The sequence below is a fragment of the Myxocyprinus asiaticus genome, chromosome 24 (assembly GCF_019703515.2).
Source record: "Myxocyprinus asiaticus isolate MX2 ecotype Aquarium Trade chromosome 24, UBuf_Myxa_2, whole genome shotgun sequence".
NCBI classification, from domain to species: domain Eukaryota; kingdom Metazoa; phylum Chordata; class Actinopteri; order Cypriniformes; family Catostomidae; genus Myxocyprinus; species Myxocyprinus asiaticus.
The window spans coordinates 13,938,445-13,964,740 of record NC_059367.1 but is presented as its reverse complement, the minus strand read 5'-3'; the positions used below and the strand labels follow the sequence as shown (position 1 = coordinate 13,964,740).

Below are 26,296 nucleotides of genomic sequence, written 5' to 3'. Positions count from 1 at the left end.
GTTTTATGGGTGAAGTCTAGAATTTAGGAATGCACTGATATTTATCGGCCAATTATTGACCAAATTAAAACCATCTGCAAATTGGTTTTAAGCAAGCTATGAACACAGCTATGAACCAATGATTCATTTATAATTTGTTATCATCACACTTTGTAAAACTGTTTGAATTCAAATGCACAATCCAGAAATAAGGATAGCCACAGAATGTAGAAGGGTTGGCTTTCCTAAGAACATGTCATATTTAATTTTTAAATATCACATTAATGAGGAAAAAACGGCATTGCTGACGTGACAGTTGAGAAAGCAGCACTTACCTATACATGATGAGGTAAAACCATCCAAAACGCATTGAAACCAGCAAACTTTGACTGATTGGTATGGTATCCATTAGGGCTGCATGACTGATTGAGTTTAGATTGAAATCGTAATATTGTCATACATGATTACAAAAGCTGGAATGGCTGTGTTTAAAAATAGACTGCAATCAGTGCTTCAGTCAGCATTGTGTAAGCAAGCAGCCCCTTCTAGTGGTCTGGAGGGCATTTTTCATTGTCCATTACACCACTATAGGACTTAAAAGGCATTTTGTTCCTTTGGTAACTTTTTATTTTTCCATGATGTGGTTGACTTTTCCATGGAATTGTCCAACAGATGCATACGTACATGACGTACATGTTGTATCTGGGATACATGTAGCATGCACTCGGCTCTCAAGGCCTCAATCTCTCAATTGTGTTAAATGTTTGCTATGTGCTGTTGGCAATCGGTTGGTTTTAAAGTTTAATCCACTGTCCTGAATAGAAGGAAGTCTGATATGTGAAGAGTTAATGTGTTTTAAATGAGTGCAGAAACAAATTGTTTCTCTGACATTGTGTTTGCGTAGCAGCACTGGCTCGATTTGTTGAAAAGTTAATTGAAATATCCACAGGGTGGAAGCTGTGCTGGGATTTATACAGGAGGGAGAAAGAGAGAGAGAGAACGAAAGAGATGACTGTTTATATGAAAGATTAAACACCTTTATAAGAAGAACTGAGCAGAATAATTGCTTATAGCTTCAGGTGGTTTCATGCCATTCTTGTTTGATCATTTTATTCTGATAGTTGATCTAATGCTGCTTTCAAATCCTCTCAGGAAGATCCTACTTATGAGTTTTGAAATTGTAATTATGATGTAATGTGCATTGTGAAGTAATGTGAATTAAATAGCCACTTTGTGCAATTTTAATGTTTCTTCTCTCTTTTTCACTTCCCAACAAAACAGGATGCTTTTTAGCATTTGTTAAAAATAATTAAGAGCAAAGGATGTGCAGTCTACTTTATGCTTTATCAGTGGTTTTTGCAATTATGTTTGGTGACGCTAGTGGCACAGAAATGACATTTCAGCTTTAAGTATGACCAATACCTGTTGGCTTACACCATAATTTGTCTAATTGACACCCCGCATCTACTAAACGATGTTATTATGACATTGTTTTGACATTATTGTGTGCTCATCTCGTAAATATGATAATTCCCACTTGAAGGCAACATAAGGAACATGTTTATTTCTTGATGCCAGCTTCAAGCTTTAGAAACTGTGTACTACTTTCAAGCCCTGATTTCTGAGTGTTTAACCTAAGTTACATAAATTGAGCACCTAACGGAAAGCAGGAGTAAAATGTAGGTCATTCATCAGGGCTGGGGGCTTCATAGATAACATATAAATCTCTGCACCTCATATAGTAAGTAAATGCTATCTAAAAATTAATCAGCTGCATATGGATCATGACATGATCACAGGGCTGTAAAATAGAGCTTTGAGCAAGTCCAGGTCTATATGTCCTATATCCAAAGACTTCTTCTCTGAGGGTTTGCTGACAGACTGTTAAACTGATGACCCTGAGATATCTGGGAGAGCAGACAGAGTCGCTGTTCTGACAAGAGGAGTGAGTAAGTGCATGTTTGTTATAAGAAAATGCTACTTGAAGAAGTCCTGCTATGACTGCTATGGAGAGCCCCCTGGTGGGCTGTTGGTATGTCGCATAAACAGAAGATGCCAGCTTTGCATTAGCATACTGTATGTAATTGCTATGTTTGGAATTTAATTCTTAGCTCACTATTTACTGAATTCTGTATAATGATTTAAATATATAATGTATACTGTATTCCACAATGAATGTTTCAAACAGTAGTATGATACTTTGTTGTAACATGATCTCGTCGCATTGTTAGTGCCGTCCAGTTAGCATCATGGAAATAAAAAAGGTATTTTGTCTTTTTAATCAAAATTTGTGTAAAAATGTCTTGACTTTTGTCTGTCTTCTCGAATAATGAGTTGAAATGAGAGATGTTACAAATCACAGTTGTATTTAGTTCTGGTTTATTCATCACACTAAAATGGAAGGTCAAGTCTAGCACATTGCAAGTGTACCAAGGAGAATTGGTGCTGTTTTAAAGGCATAGGGTGGTCACACCAAATATTGATTTAGTTTTTTTTTACTGAACTTTGTACTGTACTGTACAGTATTTTGTTTTTATTTTATTTACAGTTTTTTTTATTTATTTCATTTACACTTTAACTTTTGTAATTCAGTTCTACACTGATGTGCTCTATCTGCTCATTAAATGATTCAGTGATTTGGCCACATCCACACTAATACATATTTGTATATGTCTCTCATCCACACTGGAGAGGCGTTTTCCTACACTGAAAACAAAGGCTAAGTCGACTACGTCAGCTAAAATGGCTCCGTTTTCCAAAAGTTGATCGTCCACACAGAAACGTATGAAAACTCTTAAATCTTCTTTCTGCGCATGCAAAAAAAATCGCTGTTCCATGTACAGTCTGAAACGCAATTGTCCTTATGTCTCTCGACAGCAATTCCGAGTAAACTTCCCATCGCCTTTTGAAAAATTGCAATGTGAAGGTTGTACAAATTAACATTTATCTTTAACAATGCTATCAAAGTGGGTAGCATGCACAACAACGCTATTACAACATGGGCCACCATCTTGATTGTTTTGGGTTGACTGCATCACATGACCACAAATATGTCATCGTTTTCAGATATCTCCATTTCCCCTGTCCACACTACAACGCAAAGACAGCATTTTCAAATGTATCCACTTGGGAGAGTATTTTCGAAATCTCAGTTTTTGCTGTCAGAAGCGCCCGTCTCAGTGTGGACGAAAGGCCAAAGCGAAGAGAAAAAGATGCGCTTTCAAATTAAAACATAATAGCGTGGACGTGGACGAAGACTTTCGAAAACACACTCCAGTACAGCATACTTTTGGAAAACGATGACATTAGGAAAGTGAAAAAAAATGTAAATCACAAATGCATTATAGTGTGGACTTGGCCTTTGTTTTTGTTTGTTGTAAAAATTAAAGATTTACTTATCCATTACAGTGTTTTGAATTACTAAATTGGCCATAGATAATTGATAGTTTGACTCCAATAGTCATGTCTGTCTCTCTTTCTCTCTCAGAAAGCGTACTGTGGCCACTGCAGTGAGAGGATATGGGGACTGGGGCGTCAGGGCTACAAGTGTATCAACTGCAAGCTACTGGTCCATAAACGCTGTCACAAGCTCGTCCCACTGACCTGTCAAAGGCATATGGTGAGTCTTTTAGTTTTTAGTCTTTATTTGTCACCATCAGACTTTAAGAACTGAAAAATGTACTTGAAATATATAAAAGCATAAACCATCTCTCTGGTATTTGTAATTTCGTTCAAACTCGAAGTAAATCCTCAGCCTTTATATTTTATCTTTTAGCGTGTTTTTGTCATATTTTGTGATTATGAAAGTTTGAAACTTTACTTTGTAAAATAATCAACAGCTTTTGATGCAGTATAGGTTTCAAGAATTTAAAGGAATATTCCGGGTTCGATACAAGTTAAACTCAATCGACAGCATTTGTGGAATAATGTTGATTACCACAGAAAATGATTTTGGCTCGTCCATCCTTTAAAAAAAGTAACTGGACCCAGAATATTCCTTTAAAGACAACATTAAACATATTTCTGAGTGAAACTGATTGAATTCTGTGGGAAATAATGTAGGACAGGACTTGATTTGAACCATTGAGATCTGTTTGGTTTGTGAAAAGTAGGCTATGATATTATAAAGTCAATTTAGAGGCAAAGAAATGTATTTCATTGGTGGAAGATTATACAAACAATTATTATTTTCTTTAGAATAGTGTGCATCGTGCATATGGGACGTAAGAAAGTAAATAGGGTTCATTTTGATTTAATGGAATAACTGGAATTCAGAGGACCACAGAAGAAGAGACTGAGAGGAAATAAACAAAACTATTGATACATTTTGTCTATATCCATTCTCTCTCTCTCTCTCTCTCTCTATCTATCTCTGCTTCTCTTTCTACAGGATCCAGTCATGCCATCACAGGAGCCGTTGGTAGATGATGATAAAAGTGGAGAGGAAGTGGAGCTCCCCCCTGAGGACCCTGAGGAAACAGACGCAAGTAGGTCTTTATCTCTGCTGTGTGCGTGTAAATGCTGTTTTTGTGTGAGTATTGGGGTCATTCTCTCCTCTATCTGTCAGAGGGCACTGCTGACTGTGGGTGGCTACTGTAGTACGTCAGGTGTGAGTAATGTCACATGAACCCAATTGAGAGAGACACAGTGCTTCTCCCTGTTAGGCAGACCAATCTTTGGCTCCCCCTGCTGGGATATGCATAACATTACAAATTCTACATTTCTCTCAGTGAGTGGCGTCCAAATTGTGAAAAGAAATCATTCTTTTCAACTGGTTCTTTTTAATGATTTGGTCAAACTGATTTGAAAATAACTTTAATATAAAGGAGAACTTTGTTTGCTTTACTTTGCTTGGTAAAAGTGTGAGGTGGGTGACATATTGATATAATAAACAACTAAACATTTGAGCAATCAAGACAGTATATAACCAGTATTTAACTAAAATGTATTTTACTACAGATATGAAAAAAGCAAAATGGCATGTAAGCACTTTTGGGAACACTTTTGATAAACGAATTGCTGAATTAATGTTTTGAACAGGTGCATTGGACCGTCTGAATAAACCAATTCACTCAAATGCCTTACAAATATTTTGATAATTTTAATATTGACTATTTTCAATATGGCAAAATCAACCAAGAAATATAAGAACAGTATTGTTAGGGGTCAGAGGTAAAAACATTGAGTTAGTAAACATTTTGAAGAACAAAACAGTTATTTCTAGAGGACTTGCTTATTATACCCACCTGCTTTCACTCCCTCTCTCTCTCTCACTCTCTCTCTCTCTCAGTTCCAGTCCCTTTCTTAGCACACAACCGGAAAGTGGAAAAAGCTGAAGATGACGCAGAGGTAAGAATCAGGTCATCCTTTATGAGAAACTCACATCATGACAAATGCATCCCAAACTCACAAAGGCTGTGTCCAAAACTCAAGTAATTGTCTGTTTATATTCTGCCAATAAGAAACATGCATTGTTTTTATATAAAGGTACCTTGTATGGAGAATGATTTCATACAGGCTTCCAAGGCACCGTAACATAATGTCTAATTATCGAAAACATTTTCAAGTAAGCTTTATAATGTAACCAAGTGAATATTTAATGACTACGATGCTTATTTCTTGGTAAAAATTGAATCATTTGAAATAAATTTGAATAGATTTCAAATAAAAAAATTATAAAATTGAATCTCTTTACAGGGCTTGAAATAGATTATGTAGAATGCCATCTGATTCTGAAGACACTGATTTGAAGAATGTGAATTTTGTGTGTGTGTGGGCGGGTTTGGGTGGTATATGAGGACATTTTTGTTAGGTTACAAACTGGTAATTACAAGGGTATTATGCTATAAATGTGGTTTATGAGGACATTTCTAGTGTTCCCATAATTCAAATCGCTTAAACATAATAAACAATGTTTTTTTGAAACTGTAAAAATGTAGAAAGTTTTTTGTGAGGTTTAGGGTTAGAGTTAGGGGATAGAATCTATAGTTCGCACAGTATAAAAATGATTATGTCTATGGAGATTCCTCATAAGGATAGCCACACCAACATGTGTGTGTGTGTGTGTGTGTGTGTGTGTGTGTGTGTGTGTGTGTGTGTGTGTGTGTGTAGGATCTGAAGGCAGTGGTGGATGGTATCGAGGGGATTCAGATCTCTCAGGGTCTCGGGCTGGGTGACTTTGACCTGATCCGGGTCATCGGGAGGGGCAGTTATGCTAAGGTGCTGCTGGTTCGACTCAAGAAGAACGAACAGATTTATGCCATGAAGGTGGTGAAGAAAGAACTGGTGCATGATGATGAGGTAACAGACTGTTGCCATGGAGATGATGCTTAAAGGGATAGTCTCCTCCCCCCCCCCTTAATTTTTGTTATTATTTTCTCATAATTCTATACTCCTATGGCTTACTTTCTTTCATGGAACACAAAAGGAGATGTCAGGCAGAATGTTAGCCTCAGACACCATTTACTTTTATTTTATGGAAACAAAGATAATGCAATGAAGTGAATAGTGATTGAGGCTACATTCCGCTTAAAGGGATAGTTCACCCAAAAATGAAAATTCTCTCATTTACTCACCCTAATCCCATCCAGATGTATATGACTTTCTTTCTTTTGCTGAACGCAAAACTGTAAAACGGTTAATATGAGCAAGACAATATAATGTTTAATAAAAACTTAAAAGAAACAAACATAAAAACACATGGCAGCTGCGTGTGGCTCTCTCCCGAACTGCCGCATCCGGCTCGGCCTTATCCCTCTCTTCGGCTGATTAGCCCGATTGGGGGCCGGCCATGGGCACTCACGGCTCAGCCCCACCCTCCTCCTCATCACACTCCTCCCTCCTTTGATTCAGGCCGGGGAACCCTTTCTGAGGGGGGGGGTGTTGTCCTTTCAGCCACGCCTGCTGGCAGGCTTTCCCCACCTTTCGAGACCTGGGAAGGAGACAAGGGGAGGAAAAAGAGGAGAGGGAAAGGGCAAGGCGGAGCGACAGCGAGAGAGGAGAGAGAGAGAAAAAAATTGCTCGCCGGTTCCCAGACATGCCTTCGCCTGGTCCTCGACCACTCCTCCACCCTCTGGCGGATGACAGCCGCTCCTCCCTGGGCGGACAGCAGCGAGTCCTCCGACCCATGGCGGATGGAACGTCCTTCCGCGTTCTGGCGGCCGGTAGCGAGCCCCTCCGCCCTTGGCAGTGGCTCCAGGCAGCCGGCAGCGAGTCCCTCCTCCCCTCACAGATGGTGGCCATTCCTCCGCGTCCAGGCGGCCGGCAGCGACTCCTCCATCCCCCGGTGGATGGCCGCGGCTGCTTCTTTGGGTGGACGGCAGTGGCGAGGACTCCACGACAGCGCATCCCTCCTCCTTCCCAGGTTTCGGCACCAATGTAACGGGTAAAATAGGCAAGGAGGAGGCAGGAACCGGCTGAACAGTCAAAATAATGTTTAATGAAAACTTAAAAGACACAAACATAAACACACACGGCAGATGCGTGTGGCTCTCCCTCTCTCCCGAACTGCCACATCCAGCTCGGCCTTATCCCTATCCTCAGCTGATTAGCCCAATTGGGGGCCGGCAGTGCGCACTCGCGGCCCTGCCCAGCCCTCCTCCTAGTCACAAAAACAACAATTTTTAGGTGCAGACAATGCAACTGAATGGTGGCCAGAACTTTGAAGGTCCAAAAAGCACATAAAGGCAGCATAAAAGTAATCCATATGACTCCAGTGGTTAAATCTATGTCTTCAGAAGCGATATCAATATTTAAGTTGTTTTTTTACTATCAATCTCCAATTTTACTTTCACTTTAACATTCTTCTTCTTTTGTTTTTGGCGATCTGGGCAGGTAGGAGAATTTATAGTAAAAAATAGACTTAAATATTGATCTGTTTCTCACCCACACTTATCTTTTCACTTCTGAAGATATAGATTGAACCACTGGAGTCTTATGGATTACTTTTATGCTGCCTTTAAGTGCATTTTGGAGCTTCACAATTTTAGTACGCATTCACTTACATTGTGAGGACCTACAGAGCTGAGATATACAAATATAAAAAAGTCATACAAATCTGGAATGGCTTGAAGGTAAATGAGAGAATTTTCATTTTTGGGTGAACTATTCCTTTAACATCTTATCTTGTGTTCCACAGAAGAAAGTTGTAGGGCTTTGGAAGAACAAAAGGGTGAGAAAATTATGACAATTTAATTTTTGCGTGAAGTGTCCTTTTAAGCACGGGCTGCTTTAATTTCATGGTTATGCTTTGTAGGTTAAACATTAACATTTACTAAGTCCTGGTAAAGAAATAAAACATTTAGAACACTTCTGTTTAGCTTTATTCACAATACAGTGTTGCATTTTGTTCTTTTGTCAACTTGAAAGATGAGAGAAAATACATTTTAATGCAACACTAGAGGGCTCACTCATTGGCATTCAGTTCCGCTAACATTTTTTAAAGCCATTTACCTATGTCTTATGCCATGTGACTAAATACTCTGGAAGTGCAAGTAAATTACATCCTAAAAAGTTTGATTGGCTGATGGGACCCCAAAAATGTACATAGTCCCAAGCACTTCAGTAGCAGTTATCCTAAGCTGTGATGTCAAAAGCAGCAAACAGGGAAAAATTTGTAAATTTCACACTGATAAAACATCTACTACATTATAATGAAATAGTTTAATTTATATGTTGCTGCAAAAATATTATTTCATCAGAATACATGGCTACTTTTGAACAGCTGTCAATGGAGAAACATTTATTCCACATAATGATGTTTCAGCATCTACCAGCTAGGGCTAACCGAAGCTAACCATGACCCATTTAAATGTTCTCTGTATTTTGAACTTTAATTTTAAATATGACCAGTAGAGGGTGCTGTAAGATTGTGCTAATTGTGAATCGTTTGCTAACTCCTCCTTCCATCACTACTAGCTTGAAATACGTATTTAGGGGATTTCACAAGCTCATTTATAGTTTAAGATTAAGGATACCTTCTAACTGTATAGTGAACCTTTAGTGGCTATTTCCTGTGATTTAAAAGTTTCCTCATTTTTATTATTTCCCCATAAAGTTTAAGAGCCAAATGAAGCTAATAATTCATGTATGCTTATTTATCAATGTGTTCTTCTGAAATACATTTCACATTCAAACCACATGTCAGATCTATTTATGAAAATATATCCAGTGCCAAAACTGTCAGATGGACCTCGTAAATCAGTGTCCTAGATTGGTTCAATTGAGTTTATATTTACCTTTACTGTATTAGTCCCAGGGTATAGTGATGGTATCAGATTGTAATGCCGTGGAATATCATATTCATATACCACATGTTATTGCGAGGTTCAAATAATAAAATGGTATTACCATGGTAACATTTCCAAAAAACAATAGTAATACTATGGTACTGTTTATAAGTGACTGACTCAAATTTTAGACTACAAATAATGCTGTTTTTCATATATTTAAGTAAGGTGCCAGGCCGATCATTTACAGTAGCCATTCAGTTTTAACATTAAATTAAAGTAGCGTTTGGCCAATGAATTACTAATTAGTAGTTCAGTTAATAATTTTGCCCAAAGAACTTACAGTGCACTTCTTTTTGGGACAATTCCCTTGGTTTGAACCTACAGCCTTTCAGTTTCCAGCCCAGATCTATAGCCACTACACTAAACCATCTACTGATTGTTGATACCAGCTGATTTTCTTTTGCATCTTTTGTATCTTTATTCTATGCCTATATCATTAAACACGTTCGAAGGCACATCTTTCTGTCTTGTGAAATTCAGCCGAAGATAAACTCCTAACCCCAGCTGCCTCGCAGCCTGCTTCTCTGCTTCCTAAAAACACAAGATGAAATTCTTCATTCTCTGTAATTCCCCTGGAGGGAAGCTGCCAAGACCACCACAGTGGGGACCATAAGAGTTTTCCACATATTTGAGGCTTCATAGCTCCCAATGCAGAGTTCTCCTAAAATGAGCTTTGATTGTAATAAGTGTAGATTGTGAGTTTATATTAGAAGCCCTAATACCCTGTAAATTCAAACTTACTATGAGTTTATAGAAATACTGTGGCCTCAAAACCTATTTGGACACTTTAGGATCTCTTAAAAGGTATGAATTTTCTTGTATAGATCGCAAAATATCAAACCAATCATCTGCAAACATACAGTGCTAGAGCTTTTCTCAAAAGTAGCTTTTTCATATTTGAGGCTTGATAGCTCCCAGTGCCGAGTTCTCCTAAAATAAGCTTTGATTGTATAAGTGTAGATTGTGAGTTTATACTGGAAGTACTAATACAACATTAGGAGACATATTATTCTATTATTGTTTGATTTTGAAATCAAAGAGAATCCAGGATATAACTTTAGCCATTCCTAATTTCTTTTTTATCTCTTTCTTTCTCTCTGAAATGTAACTTGATCTGTGTAAACGGGTCAAACAGAAAGACAAACAGAACTGTACAGCTATTCAACACAGTGTATACTCTGTACAGTCAAAGCTTTACACCTATCAGCCACAACATTAAAACCACCTGCCTAATATTGTGTAGGTCCCCCTCGTGCCGCCAAAACAGCGCCAACTCTCACCACAATTGTACAGAGTGGTTATCTGAGTTACCGTAGACTTTGTCAGTTTGAACCAGTCTGGCCATTCTCTGTTGACCTCTCTCATCAACAAGGCGTTTCCATCCACACCAACAATCATGCCATGGTCCAAATCACTGAGATCACATTTTTTCCCCATTCTGATGGTTGATGTGAACATGAACTGAAGCTCCTGACCTGTATCTGCATTATTTTATGCACTGCACTGCTACCACACGATTGGCTGATTAGATAATCGCATGGATGATTGTTGGTGCCAGACGGGCTGGTTTGAGTATTTCTGTAAATGTTGATCTCCTGGTATTTTCACACACAACAGTCTGTAGAATTTATTCAACAACAAAAAAAAACATCCAGTGAGGGGCAGTTCTGTGGATGGAAATGCCTTGTTGATGAGATAGGTCAACAGAGAATGGACAGACTCGTTCGAATTGACAAAGTCTATGGTAACTCAGATAACCACTCTGTACAATTGTGGTGAGAACAATATAATCTCAGAATGCTATTCTGAGATGCGGGTTGGCGCTGTTTTGGCGGCATGAGGAGGACCTACGCAATATTAGGCAGGTGGTTTTAATGTTGTGGCTGATCGGTGTAGTGTTTATGCAAACTTGGCTCACACAGAAGCATAAAGCCACGATTGGCTGCCAGCTAATGCACATGAATAAAGTTCACAAACCCCTTGTTCACCCAGAGCAAAGGTCCGCTGATGCAATTGACCTCTGAATTGGCACAAACAGAGAGGGTAATGATTTCCAGGAAAGCAGGCTTTGCTTCGAGGAACTTGTTCTTTGTCTAATTCTTTTGTGCTTTACTGTACTGTATCTCTTTATTTATGTTCTGCAGTAACCATTTACACTAATTTAAGGTTAGTTTACCCAAAAATGCAAATTTTCTCCAACTATATGCTGTCATTTTATTTCTGTTGAACACAAAATGAGAATTTTGGAAGAATCTTTACAAAGATCTTTTCCTTACCACAACAGTTCATAGTGACAGGGCTACAAAAATGGACAGGAAAAACACCATTTACTCTTAAATGCATGAATTTCACCAAGCACGTATATCTATCACAAATGGATCTACAAAATGTCAAGATAGTGTAAAATTTTCAAAATATTCACAAGACAATTAGAAAATAATAGAATAAAATATATTTTGATATATTTGTCAAATATCAAAGAGATGATGCAACAAATCAGGACAAATCTAGAACAGGATTCATTACTTTCACACTACAGTTTTCTGAGACATAAGCTACACATGGCACAGGCACTTATTGAGTCTAAATAGATTCACAACTTACATATTTTCAGTAGTACACCCAAATGTCAGGGTTAAAGTAGTCCATAAGACTTGTGCGCAATATTCTGAAGCCATACAATAGCTTTGTGTGACGAACAATCTATTCACTGCAAATCTTGTTTGTGTGCATTTTTAACTATAGTTTGCGAAACAACTGTTTGAAAATGTTATCCCTAGTCTTTGAGCTTAAGTTCTTTGTCATTTTTCAGCTTTAGTTGTTGGGTAACAATATTCTGTGGAGTTATTTGAGCTGATTGTAAGTGTTGCTTAATGTTCAAGTGCTGACAGCAACTGACATTGCAGACACACTTGACTTTATCAACACATCACTCAGCCAGTGTTATCACACACTGAGAAATTGTCAATAAAGGTGTTTTGTAACATCCCATCCGGAAAGTTTTATTTAGAATTACAGATGAAAATGAGTGTCAGCTGTACATTTGAATTATACACTGTAGACTGTATACACTACCAGTCAAACGTTCGGACACACCTGAGTGAATTTATATTTCTCATAATAATCTTTTAAACCTTACTGATTTATAGGCTTTGGCTTAAAAGCTTTAAACTAGCTTTGTAGTGTAAATTTGAATTTCACAACAAAAACATTAGTTACATTTTTTTTAATTAAGTGGGTAGTGATGGAAAACTAGCCAACAAGTGCCAAGCACACGTGGATTTTTCTTTCAATACTGTTTAAAAAGCATCTCAGGTGGCTACATAATGAAGTTGGTTGAGAGAACGGGTGTGGGCAAATGGTGGCTACTTTGAAGAAGCTAAAATATATGCTTTTTGGTCTTCCATTAGTGTTATTTCATAATTTTGCTGACTTTACTATTTTTCTCAAATGTGGAAAATAGTAAAAAATAAGACTGAGGAGGTGTGTCCAAATGTTTGACTGGGCCCATAATTGCCTTGTGAAATGTGATCTTGCGGTTTATTTACATGTCTGTTTCTCTTTTCTCTGTTGTCTTTCCTTTCTGCATTGTACATATCTTTAAAAGAGGAAGAGAAAGGTGCTTTTCTTATTTAAAACATTTTTTAATTCAGAGATTTGACGCCCTGACAGCATGCATAGTACAAAGTGTTTTCCGCTGTTAAACGATCCAAAATCAGGTTTTTCTCATCTTTGAGGCTTGTTTTATTTTGTCCTGCATTAGTCCCCCCAGTAGAGACAGTGAAACATCATGTCCTCTTTTCTAGTTCTTAGAAAACAGTTAAACAGCTTGTTGTCATTTTCCTTTGCACTTCATTTTTCATGAGTAGTCAAACCTCTGTCTCTCTCTCTCTCTCTCTCTCTCTCTCTTTCTGCTGTAGGACATTGACTGGGTCCAGACAGAGAAACATGTGTTTGAACAAGCATCAACCAATCCGTTCTTAGTGGGACTTCACTCCTGTTTTCAGACAGAGAGCCGGTGAGAAGAGAAAATATTTCATTTAGTAAACTACACAGCTTTAAAGGATAGTTCATCCAAAAATGAAAATTCTTCCATCATTTCCTCACCATGTTGTTCCAAACGTGTATGACTTCCTTTCTTCAGTGTAACACAAAAGGAGATGTTAGGCAGAATGTTAGTCTCAGTCATCATTCACTTTTAATTGCATCTTTTTTTTTCATACAGTGAAAGTCAATGGTGACATCTCCTTTTGTTTTCCACGAAAGAAAGTCATATTGCTTTGGAATGAAATCATGAGTAAAAGATGATTTTTGGATGAACTATTGCTTAAATAATCCATAAAGTAAGTGACATCTTTGCCTATAAGAAAACAATCACCTTGTATTTAATTAAAGCTAAAGCGTGTAATACCTACACACTAGTTTCTCAAAACAAAACACATCCAAAAGTTATCTGAAAGACAGTGTGCTTCAGGAATGTTTTTTGCTCTCCGTTCAGGCTGTTTCTTGTGATTGAGTATGTGAATGGAGGAGATCTCATGTTCCATATGCAGAGGCAGCGAAAGCTTCCAGAGGAACATGCCAGGTACGTGACATGCCAGATGTACCTCTTTCATCAACAAGGCGTTTTCATCTGCAGAACTGCCGCTCACTGGATGTTTTTTTGTTTTTGGCACCAGTCTGAGTAAACTCTAGAGACTGTTGTGCTTGAAAATCCCAGGAGATCAGCAGTTACACAAATACTCAAACCATCTTGTCTGGCATCAAAAATGCCCTCGTAATGAATTCTTCTGTTTTTTGTTTGTAACAACTGATATAGTTCTTAATATTCTATTATAGTCCTAGTTATACATATTATGGCATAAAATATGAGTTTAAGTTGATTTTATTCTTCAGATAAGAGGTAATACATTCTCAGTCGTGAAAATTTGTAAAGCTGAATTGATTAAATAGACGTATATGACATAAACAGACTAAATTAGTTTGTTTTGAATGGTTAGAAAGAAATATGCTTTCATAAATGGGAAAAAATACCCCTGAAAATCAAATCAGGGGGGCAAGTATTGCCCCTTAATGTAAAATGTAATGTAATTTCTGAAACTGGCGGCAACCCTGATATGTTGACTATTACACTTAAAATTATTTTATAACATCAAATTGTATTTACACATTCAGATATAACATTTTATAAAACAGCTCTACAAGAATACGTTTTATGTAACCTTTCTAAACATGAGCAACTGATGAACTGTAAAAGACATTATCACTCTGTAGTCAAAAACATGGTGCGTCTGTATAGTTCTTTGGATTTTAAAATGATTTTAAAACCAACCTACGCCCTTGTTTTGAATGCAGCTATCATACACTGCTGTTAGTCTATATTACTCTATATGAGTCAGGATGGTCTGTTAGATGAGGACTCCCCAGTGAATCCTGTTACAGTGACTGATCAAAATGCTGGTGTAATGCCCCCTTTCACACGTCTGATAAACTGAGATCAAACATTGGCTAATTAGGTGAGTCAAGCGTACCCCCATCTGGCCCTATCAGTATGCACCCTGCACACCACGCATATGCAAATCAACATGCTAATTGTGGCTAATGAGCCTAAATATGCATGAGTTTCTCCTAAAGGTCCCACGAGCCCTTGCTGCGCGCCAACATGAAGCGAACGCAGCAGAGTGCCAGTCTTGAAACCTGATCAAAAATGTCACCACTCATTTTTCCTACTTTGAACACCTTCTTTCTTTTTATCTTTTTTAACTCTAACTTTAGACAGTCAAATGTTCCCATTGAGACAGAAGGAAGTGCAGCTCCCACTTGGAAAATTCTGAAAAACTTTTTTATCTAGATGTTTATCTACGTTTTCCAAAATAAATATATATATATATATATATATATATATATATATAAAAATGAAAATATAGCTGCAAGCAGCAATATACGGGGTTCAAGCGGCATAGGGCCTTTAAGTGTGCATGTGCTACAAGTTTTTAAGAATTATTCTGATAGCCCGTAAGCAGATATATAGAGATAAAGCAATAGTTTTCAGCACTCTCAGGACAATAGGTGGCACTTTAACAGTCAGACACGTTAAAAATACACTAAATCTCTTGTTTACCGATCGACATTCAATTTTACTTGCTTCTTTGGAATCATGTTTCATTGGTGTACTAAATATGATTTCAATCTGAGCTTTTGTTTAGGAATCTTTTGGTTGCTTTTGGTTAAACTAAGCCACAGCCATATGTTTAAATTACCCTATTATAGCCATTCTAAATAAAAAAGTTCTCTCTATATATTTTTTTTAAATAATTATTGGTTTTATTTATGAAGTTCAGAGATTTGTACTACACTGGTTTTGTCGAGGTTGAGTGAAAAACTTTTTATTTTGTTTTGTTTTGTTTTATCTCAAATTTTTAATGAACAATTTGATTGACATTTATGGTTCTTGAGGCAAAGTTACTCAGAATGTGGAGATCTATCATATAATATGAATAATGTGTGTCTGTGTGAAACATATCAGAATACACAAACATTCATACACGTGTAAAACGTGATGGCACAAACATTGTTATAGCGTCACCTATTGTTCAATCTCCACTAAATTTTGCATGCTTGCATATGCGTACTAAATTTAATGAAAATAGGACTTTTCGTTTAGGAGTTATTGGCTTTTGTGTAATCTAGGCCACACCCATATGTTTAAATTACTCTGTTATAGCCATGCCAAATAAAAAATGTAACTTTTTTTGATAATCATTGATCTAGGCTGTCCAAAAATTCTTCCTGTACAATTTTTTTTTTTTTTTTTGCTGTCGTGAAAAATCACAGGACTAATTTGCAAAATAGGTTTTTTAAATAATCTCAAATATTTAACGAACGATTTGATAGACACCAATGGTCCTTGAGGCAGAGCTGTTCAGAAAGTGGAGATCTATCATATGATATGTCTAACGTGTGTCTGTGTGTCACACCTCATAATATTCAGCGATATAAATGCATGTAAAATGTGATAGCGCCTCCTGGTGGCCTTTTTTTTATGTTTATTATGCGCAGACCTCTATGGCCAAGAGTCAAATATGCCCAACCCATTTTGTTCCAATCGACCTTTGTTAAGCTTGTCTTAAAGCTGCTGAAAGTTGATTGGTCAGTGGCGGCCAATGCAAAATTACAGGTCGATCCAAGCAATGGCTCCTTAAGCCAGGTGTACACGGTGCGAGTTCTGACTCTCGGGAGGTCGTGAGCCCCTGCACACGTTACGAGTCAGTTTATCTGATTATCATACAGATGCAGGGGCAGACTTAGCACTAGGCAAAGGTAGGCATCAGCGTAGGGCCCCCTAAAAATACAAATAATATTCTTTGTTATTATCATTAATGCTAAATAACATGTGCTGAAATTTTAAATATCACTGTAACACATCCGATATGAGTTATATTGCAATTATTTTCAGCACCATCAATGCAAGCAACCCCCTTCCCCCTCAGATCAGGCTATAATGGAACATTCCAAGGATTTTTTTTGCATCTAAGTTCGTAAACAGGTGAAATTGAGCCAAACCGCTCTGAAAGTTTTGTGTGATTTCACCGTATACTCTTTTGCAAGTTACAAGTTAAGCTACATTGTTGCTAGTTCAGTTTGGTTTGAATTTGTGGAGAGAAAAAAATTAAATGGAATCAAGACCTCCTAAGGTAACACTGTCTTTCCAAATGGATCTGACTGCTGCACAGCCTGCACCGCCACCCGCTACTGCTCTCACGAGCACAGGCTGCACAGCACTCACTATGGACCTTATTCATGCTAGCGCCATCTTTGATTTTTTTACGGGAATGACAACGAGGCTATGAGGGATAGACGTACAGTCTCTTCAATTGTCTGTACTGCAGTTTAAAGTGTTTTTGGATCATCTTTACACTCGTAAAGAAAAAAAAATGTTTTCTCAGAGTGGGTTTCCATCCAACAATTTTTATGTGCATTTTGAAATTGTGCATAAGAAATCCTGAATGGAAATGCTTGATATGTGAATAAACTCTCAAAATTTGCATAAAATATAATGCGCTAGGAGGAGGTGGATTTTCTAGAGTTTCGCATAAGTTCAAATACGGATTAAGGTGATGGAAACAGTTTATTCGCAAAATGATGATGTGTTTTAACCATTCATGCACATGTTATGAGTGTACGATAGCTTGATGTGACTGGCCCAACAAAAGGAGAGTTTGGAAGTTGGCACACAATTCTATGAACAAAGCCCTTGACATTCGAAAGTGTCTAAACCCTAGCTGGTCTTTAAAGTGGGTCCTCACTATCCGCCTCATGTATGCGGAGGCTGGCGGCGAATGGGCATCGCATCCATTTCAGCCCTCAATATATCAGATATTACACTTTTCTGCGGCCTATTCTGGCAGCATTTAATTACTGTACAATTGCCCCAAGTAAAGAGATCATTCAGGTGCTCCATCATGACAAGGCTCCCTGAAGACAATGCACATGACGTAGTAGTGGATGGAACCGTGCAACGATTCGTATTTAGCCTAATTTTTAGAAATGCGCATAAAAAATGCTAAACATTTTGATGGAAACCCAGATGTGTTTTCACCTTATTTAGCAATGTAAATCTAGCAAACTTTTTTATGTTTTAAAATTTAAAAGTTGAGCAAAGCCTTCTGGAAACATGCAAAGTCAAGTTTTAGTCTAATAATTTGGATATAGTTAATTCAAGGTCAAGTTGATGGAGGAAAAGTCCATTAAGAAAGAGGGAGAGTGAGAAAGAAAAAAAGGTATTGTAGTAGAATATATTGTAGTTCATAGTAGCCAGATTGTGTTTTTTTATATAATGTGTTGTCAGATATTATTATTCAATCCTTTTTAGAAAGCTGGCACAACCAGGGTAAAAGACACAACCGCAGACACATTTGTGTGTCATTAAAGAGGGCACCATTCATGTACTTTGCCTAGGGCCCCCAAATCACTAAATCCACCCTTGTACAGATGCAGTGGTACACGACACGACACATTTTTGCACTTTTTATCATTATAAGACATAAAGCCAGAGGAGGACATTGCTTTCATTCCTTGTAGCTTGCGATTAAGAAATAAAAAGAAGACTGGCATGGCCAGGGGCTGCATTAGCTGAAAACTCATCTGCCGATTTAAATATATATATACATTTTGTGCGCTTTATTATCATGCAGTACTGGCAGCAACACACTGTCATTATGATTGGTATATGCAGTTATGATATATATATATATATACACTGTTGGTCAAAAGTTTGGAATAATGTACAGATTTTGCTCTTATGGAAAGAAATTGGTACTTTTATTCACCCCATGCTTCCTGTAGCACTTGCCATAGATGTGGCTGTCTTGTCAGGCACTTCTCACGCACCTTACAGTCTAGCTGATACCACAAAAGCTCAATGGGGTTAAGATCCATAAAACTCTTTTCTAATTATCTGTTGTCCAATGTCTGTGTTTCTTTGCCCACTCTAACCTTTCCTTTTTGTTTTTCTGTTTCAAAAGTGGCTTTTTCTTTGCAATTCTTCCCATAAGGCCTGCACACCTGAGTCTTCTCTTTACTGATATACATTAAACTGATGTTGAGCGGGTAGAATTCAATGAAGGTGTCAGCTGAGGACATGTGAGGCATCTATTTCTCAAACTAGAGACTCTGATGTATTTATCCTCTTGTTTAGTTGTACATCTGGCCTTCCACATCTTTTTGTGTCCATATTAGAGCTAGTTGTCCTTTGTCTTTGACGACTGTAGTGTTTGGCAATTTCAAGCATTGTATAGCCTTCATTCCTCAAAACAATGATTGACTGACGAGTTTCTAGAGAAAGCTGTTTCTTTTTTGCCATTATTGACCTTAAGACATGCCAGTCTATTGCATACTGTGGTAACTCAAAAACAAACACAAAGACAATATTTCATTTAACGAACCAAATAGCTTTCAACTGTGTTTGATATAATGGCAAGTGATTTTCTAGTACCAAATTAGCAATTTAGCATGATTACTCAAGGATAAGGTGTTGGAGTGATGGCTTCTGGAAATGGGGCCTGTCTAGATTTGATCAAAAATGAAATTTTTCAAATAGTGATGGTGCTGTTTTTTTTACATCAGTAATGTCCTGATGATACTTTGTGATCAGCTAAATGCCACCTTGAAGTACCAATTTCCTTCCGAAACAGCAAAATCTGTACATTATTCCAAACTTTTGGCCACCAGTGTATATATATATATATGTATATATATATATATATATATATATATGTATATAGAGAGAGAGAGAGAGAGAGAGAGAGAGCGCGCGGTTATCTGAGTTACCATAGACTTTGTCAGTTCAATCCAGTCTGTCCATTCTCTGTTGACCTCTCTCATCAATAAGGCATTTCAACTGTACAACTGTGGTGAGAAGTATAGCATCTCAGAATGCTATTCTGAGATGCAGGTTGGCACTGTTTTGGCGGTACGAGGAGGACCTACACAATATTAGGCAGGTGGTTTTAATGTTGTGGCTGATCGGAATATATTTATTTATACAATTTATTTATATCAAAGGGAGGCTGTGTGATTTCATAAATGCATACATCAATCATAACGACAGTGTGTTGCTGCCAGTACTGCATGATAATACAGCGCACAAAATGAACAAGATTAAAAAGTACGCAAAATTCACACACCGTTTCTGACTGTTATACTTGGATTTAATCTAAGCGCAAACATGACATTTAGTGCAGAATTCGGAGTTATTTTAGTGGAGTAGGCTACCTGTAGCCTGTTATTCAGCTTTAGATGTAGGCTACGTCCTTCTCATCTGTGTCACTGCTTGCATGTTGATAGCAGACATGCTGAAGAAGTCTTGTCCATGTAAATGTGCTTTAAAGCTGCTTGTTTAAAAATCTTGTTTTAGCGCTGCAGTTGATTGACAGGTGGAGCTTTCAACCTAGAAGTCCTTGGTTTCACCAGACTCGTGGTTGTGGAGTTGAAAAATATCTCTCACATATCCACTATCGTGTATACAGTGCATCCGGAAAGTATTCACAGCGCTTCACTTTTTCCACATTTTGTTATGTTACAGCCTTATTCCAAAATGGATTAAATTCATTATTTTCCTCAAAATTCTACAAACAATACGCCATAATGACAGAGTTGAAGAAGAAGTTTGTTTGAAATCTTTGCAAATTTATTAAAAATAAAAAACGGAAAAAAAATCACATGTACATAAGTATTCACAGCCTTTGCCATGACACTCAAAATTGAGCTCAGGTGCATCCTGTTTCCAGTGATCATCCTTGAGATGTTTCTACAACTTGATTGGAGTCCACCTGTGGTAAATTCAGTTGATTGGACATGATTTGGAAAGGCACACGCCTGTCTATGTAAGGTCCCACAGTTAACAGTGCATGTCAGAGCACAAACCAAGCCATGAAGTCCAAGGAATTGTCTGTAGACCTCCGAGACAGGATTGTATCAAGGCACAGATCTGGGGAAGGGTACAGAAATATATCTGCAGCATTAAAGGTCCCAATGAGCACAGTGGCCTCCATCATCTGTAAATGGAAGAAGTTTGGAACCACCAGGACTCTTCCTAGAGCTGGCCGCCCGGCCAAACTGAGCGATTGGGGGAGAATGGCCTTAGTCAGGGAGGTGACCAAGAACCCGATGGTCACTCTGACAGAGCTCCAGCGTTTCTCTGTGGAGAGAGGAGAACCTTCCAGAAGAACAACCATCTCTGCAGCACTCCACCAATCAGGCCTGTATGGTAGAGTGGCCAGATGGAAGTCACTCCTCAGTAAAAGGCACATGACAGCCCGCCTGGAGTTTGCCAAAAGGCACCTGAAGGACTCTCAGACCATGAGAAACAAAATTCTCTGGTCTGATTAAACAAAGATTGAACACTTTGGCCTGAATGGCAAGCGTCATGTCTGGAGGAAACCAGGCACCGCTCATCACCTGGCCAATACCATCCCTACAGTGAAGCGTGGTGGTGGAAGCATCATGCTGTGGGGATGTTTTTCAGCGGCAGGAACTGGGAGACTAGTGAGGATCGAGGGAAAGATGAATGCAGCAATGTACGGAGACATCCTTGATGAAAACCTGCTCCAGAGCGCTCTGGACCTCAGACTGGGGTGAAGGTTCATCTTCCAACAGGACAACGACCCTAAGCACACAGCCAAGATAACAAAGGAGTGGCTCCGGGACAACTCTGTGAATGTCCTTGAGTCGCCCAGCCAGAGCCCAGACTTGAACCCGATTGAACATCTCTGGAGAGATCTGAAAATGGCTGTGCACCGACGCTCCCCATCCAACCTGATGGAGCTTGAGAGGTCCTGCAAAGAAGAATGGGAGAAACTGCCCAAAAATAGGTGTGCCAAGCTTGTAGCATCATACTCAAAAAGACTTGAGGCTGTAATTGGTGCCAAAGGTGCTTCAACAAAGTATTGAGTAAAGGCTGTGAATACTTATGTACATGTGATTTTCTTTTCTTTTCTTTTTTTTTCTTTTTTATAAATTTGCAAAGATTTCAAACAAACTTCTTTCACATTGTCATTATGGGGTATTGTTTGTTGAATTTTGAGGAAAATAATGAATTTAATCCATTTTGGAATAAGGCAGTAACTTAACAAAATGTGGAAAAAGTGAAGCGCTGTGAATACTTTCCGGATGCACTGTATACAATTATAACATATGCTATACCCCCTAGATGTCACCCTAGAACTGAAATGAATGCAAGTATGATTTTACAACTTTTTCCATCAGAGTGATAAAGATTGATTTCTAGCGCAACCTGTATGGCAAATTATTTGTTTGAAGAGCAGAGAACAGCATGGCATTTCTGTAGAATCCTTCCCTGTGATGTGGTCATGAATAAAATGGGAGAATTCCTCTCACAAGATGCGAGCCACGACCACTCGAGCATCAACGATTTCCACGCGATCTCTCCCAACTGGAAAAAATCAGGAGCTCACACAACAGCCGAAAATTGCACCGTGTATGCCTGCCTTTAGTTAGAGCCATTTTTAGGTTTTTAATTTGTATTGCGCCACCAAATGGCCAAGGTGCACAATTTTTTTCAGGTGTCCCCATATATACGTTTCCAGAGTTTTGTGTAAATATCTCATACCGTTCAAGAGTTATAGGCATTTGCATAAAAGTGGCCATTGACGCTTTGTACGTTTTGGCATACTGTTGCCAAGGTGAATCGAAAGTTAAAAAATGTTTTTTGATAATAATCAATATTGGGACTCCAGAGAATATTTCTGCACTGGTTTGGTTCCGATTGGTCAAACGCCTAGGACTAGTTTGCAAAAGTAGGTTTTAAGACAAATCACGAAAAATTTTAATGATGGAAATGAAATCGAAGATTGCCATTTTGTTCGGCTTGAGCCAAAGATTCCAATGATATAAGGCACCTGAGTGTCCTAAACATATGGTTTAGGATTTATGGCCCAAAACACATTTGCCTTTGCTACAGCACCACCTATAGGCCAATCGGGGCGAGAACATGCGCATGTATAGCCAGCTGGAGTACTACCATTCCCCAAAGTTTCAAGTCTCTAGGCCTTACGGTTTCTTCTGCATGATCAATTTAGGGCAGAAGAATAATACAAATACAAATCTTAGCAATTTTAATAGGGTTTCAGCAATTCTTGCTTGAACCTCTAATGAGCATATGAGAGTGTGTCATGGTGTTTCCATATACCAGTATATTGATTCTTAAAGGGATATTTCACCAGAAAATAAAAACTCATTATTTACTCTCCCTCAAGTCATTCCAAACCCGTTTGCTCTTCTTTCTTATGCAAAACACAAAGAAAAAAAAATATTATATTTTTGTAATTTCTAATTGTACCACTAAATTTTTCCAGGTTTGCTGAACTAGTATCAGGGCTGTTTCTTAGCTAAATACTTATTAGTAGCTTATTTTTTTTTTTTACACGCATTTTAGGGACGAAAACCTGAAAAATTTACATGTGGTAACCATGGCATTAACAATCTTTTGTTTCTTATCTGTAAGTTCAGTGGTAATGAGTCTCACCCATGATTTCATTTTTCCTGTTTCCTGCAGATTTTATGCTGCTGAAATTTGCATCGCTCTTAATTTTTTGCATGAGAAGGGAATTATTTACCGGGATTTAAAACTGGACAATGTACTGTTGGACCAGGATGGCCATATCAAACTAACAGACTATGGCATGTGCAAGGTAGAGCCTAATGATCATTATTAACAGTAATAACAATAAAAATACCTCTTTACAGACAGAATGTGAACAAAAAGTGTCACTCATATCTGCTTTTCCATTGTTTCAGGAGGGAATCAGACCGGGTGATACCACCAGCACATTCTGTGGCACACCTAACTACATCGCTCCTGAGATCCTGAGGGGAGAGGATTATGGTAAGTGTGTCAACCTGTCCTTATACTTCATGAATCATGCACATCCTCACTATAAATACAACATGATCCTAAATGACGCAGAGCCCAACATTTAATATAATATTATTTTAGAGGGATTGTTTAATAGATTGATATTTCTCTCTCTTATTCTGCCTCACCCTCCCTATTTCTCTCTCAGGGTTCAGTGTAGACTGGTGGGCCCTGGGTGTGCTCATGTTCGAAATGATGGCAGGCCGATCTCCATTCGACATCATCACTGACAATCCAGATATGAACACAGAGGAATATCTCTTCCAGGGTGCGTTCACTGGTCCCTCTCAGCCAAAACACACATTCAGATCTTATATTTATGCATACAACTTTAACAACCATTTTGCCACCATTTTAATTTATTTCATTATAAAACTAAAATGTAATAAAAAAACATTTTTTTTTTAAATTGATGAATTGGACCAAATAATAAAGAAAAGCAGCCAATAAGTGCCCAATATAGATGGGAAATCCTTCAATATTGTTTAAAAACATCCCAGGGTGATACCTCAAGAAGTTGGTTGAGAAAATGTCAAGAGTACATGTCTGCAAATTCTAAGCAAAGGGGGACTACTTTGAAGATGCTAAAATATAACACAGTTTTGATTTATTTTGGATTTTGTTTAGTCACAACATAATTCACATAGTTCCATTTATGTTATTCCATAGTTTTGATGACTTTACTATTATTCTAAAATGTGGAGAAAAAATTATAATAAAGAATAAGCGTTTCAAAACTTTTGACCAGTAGTGTATATCAGCGTCATGTAGACATCCAGTCAGTGGTTAATTCTGCAACTGCTCTGATGGATTCAGCGAGTAATTTCGCTGCTTCCAACCAATAGTCTTTTTGATTAATTAAAGAACCTAATAAGCTAATAAGAGACATTTGTTCATGAATCAGACTGCACTAGTTACGTTGTATGTTTGTTTTTGCGTGCCAGCAAACTATCTTTGTATTATTCTGCAGTTTTTATTTTTTATTTTATCTCATCACTTCAGACTGCAAACTCACTAAAGAAAATATATATTTTTTGCCAAGATGCTATAGATTCAGTAGTGGTTCTGCGCCACTGCTGTATAGCAGTGCTAATTTTCACAATTTATTATTTGTCATAATTTTTGACGAAATGTTGTTTAAAATTAGTCAACATTTCATCATATTCATAAATTTCAGTAAAGTTTACTCTGACTAAAATGGCATATAATTTTAGTCGACAAAAATAAAATTTTAGTTACATAAACACAAAAACATGTTTCAAACTGAACCAAATTTTAACCAGATATTTGTACTACGTAACTACTTACAATTATTTAAACATGTATCAAACAGATTAATATTTTTAATATGTAAGATTAAACAACACAAGAAAACTGAGATAAACTCCTAAAATAATAGCATATAATGAATATAATAAAGTATTTGCTACTTTTTAGAAGTTACTCAGTTGTGAATTCCTCATGTTTATACAGGTTTTTAGGATATTGCATTACCTTGAATTCACAACAGTTACTCATACTGACTAGAGCTTAATTTAGTTCATTGTTTCATTGTCTGTGCATATGTAAAATGTAATATTACAGTTATGTTTTAATTATAGCTGCTGATTAATGTCACATATTTAGGATGTGTTTGAGTGAGGTAATTCACCTGTTAGTAAAGTTCATTGTACAAGTGTTCAGCTCTTTCAATTCACGCAGTTTAAGCAAAAGAAAAAAAATCACCAAAATACTATGGCTGGATTATTTGAATACATTTTTTCTAGATTTTTCTTTCTTTAAACTAAATAAATAAAACAGTGTTAGTGCATTGTTAATATAGTATTTTTCAGTATATATTTTTTTTTCTCTGCATATTTTCATTAACATTATGTTTAAATTAAAACTGCTTGATTATCGTCATGATGCGTCTTTTCTCATCTTTGTTATCGTTGACAAAATTAAAAAAAACTTTGTTATTTTGGCTAACAAGATAAACACTGGGTGCAGGAAACACTGGACTGAATACTATAACTGATGATATGTAAACATGGAAAGTGCACTCATTAATTATTTCCTTTTCCAAAAGTTTTCCAAAAACTTTTTATTCCTAAAGAAATGAATAGTACTTTTAAAAAATATTTTTAAATGATGTACGCTTACATGTTAAGACTCTGTTTCAAATGAAAGCTGTTTTATTTTACAATGAGCAAGTTACCTCATGGTGACCATCATGTTGAAATCACATGACCAGCCAAATACTGCTCATTTTAGCTTCATAACCCCCTATTATCGCACATTTTCACTCAGAGAATAGCGCAACATAAGAGTCAGTAAATGTTCTTTAAAGGAAATTACATATTAGTTATCCATATCCCATATTTAATTTTATATTAGCAAGACATTCTTGGGGTATTTGTTTCATTTGTGTCATCGCACCCCCCTTTTCCTCACATCCCTGCCATCTCTAAAGCAGAGACTGTGTGGTCATCTGCTTCTCTGTCTGTTCTCTCGTCCTCCAACCGAGAGGGCAGCATGCTCCTGGATCACTCGCATTCATACAGACAGACACAACATGAACCTGGATCTATCTCCAGAACCGGAACTCTATTCA

General features: G+C 37.5%; 1 protein-coding gene across 6 annotated transcripts in view; it reads left to right on the top strand.

Moving 5' to 3' along the window:
* The window catches only part of LOC127414530 (protein kinase C zeta type-like), a 190,045-nt gene that overhangs the window by 128,095 nt on the left and 35,654 nt on the right, over positions 1-26,296 (top strand). For 5 of the 6 annotated variants that reach the window (XM_051652616.1, XM_051652622.1, XM_051652621.1 and 2 more), the window contains 9 exons: positions 3,467-3,598; positions 4,370-4,466; positions 5,270-5,328; positions 6,091-6,279; positions 13,190-13,287; positions 13,768-13,854; positions 23,344-23,479; positions 23,586-23,673; positions 23,852-23,971. In XM_051652616.1, the coding sequence (XP_051508576.1) occupies positions 3,467-3,598; positions 4,370-4,466; positions 5,270-5,328; positions 6,091-6,279; positions 13,190-13,287; positions 13,768-13,854; positions 23,344-23,479; positions 23,586-23,673; positions 23,852-23,971 (1,006 nt within the window). The remainder of the gene's footprint in view (positions 1-3,466; positions 3,599-4,369; positions 4,467-5,269; positions 5,329-6,090; positions 6,280-13,189; positions 13,288-13,767; positions 13,855-23,343; positions 23,480-23,585; positions 23,674-23,851; positions 23,972-26,296) is intronic. The other variant, XM_051652617.1, reaches the window with a different exon arrangement.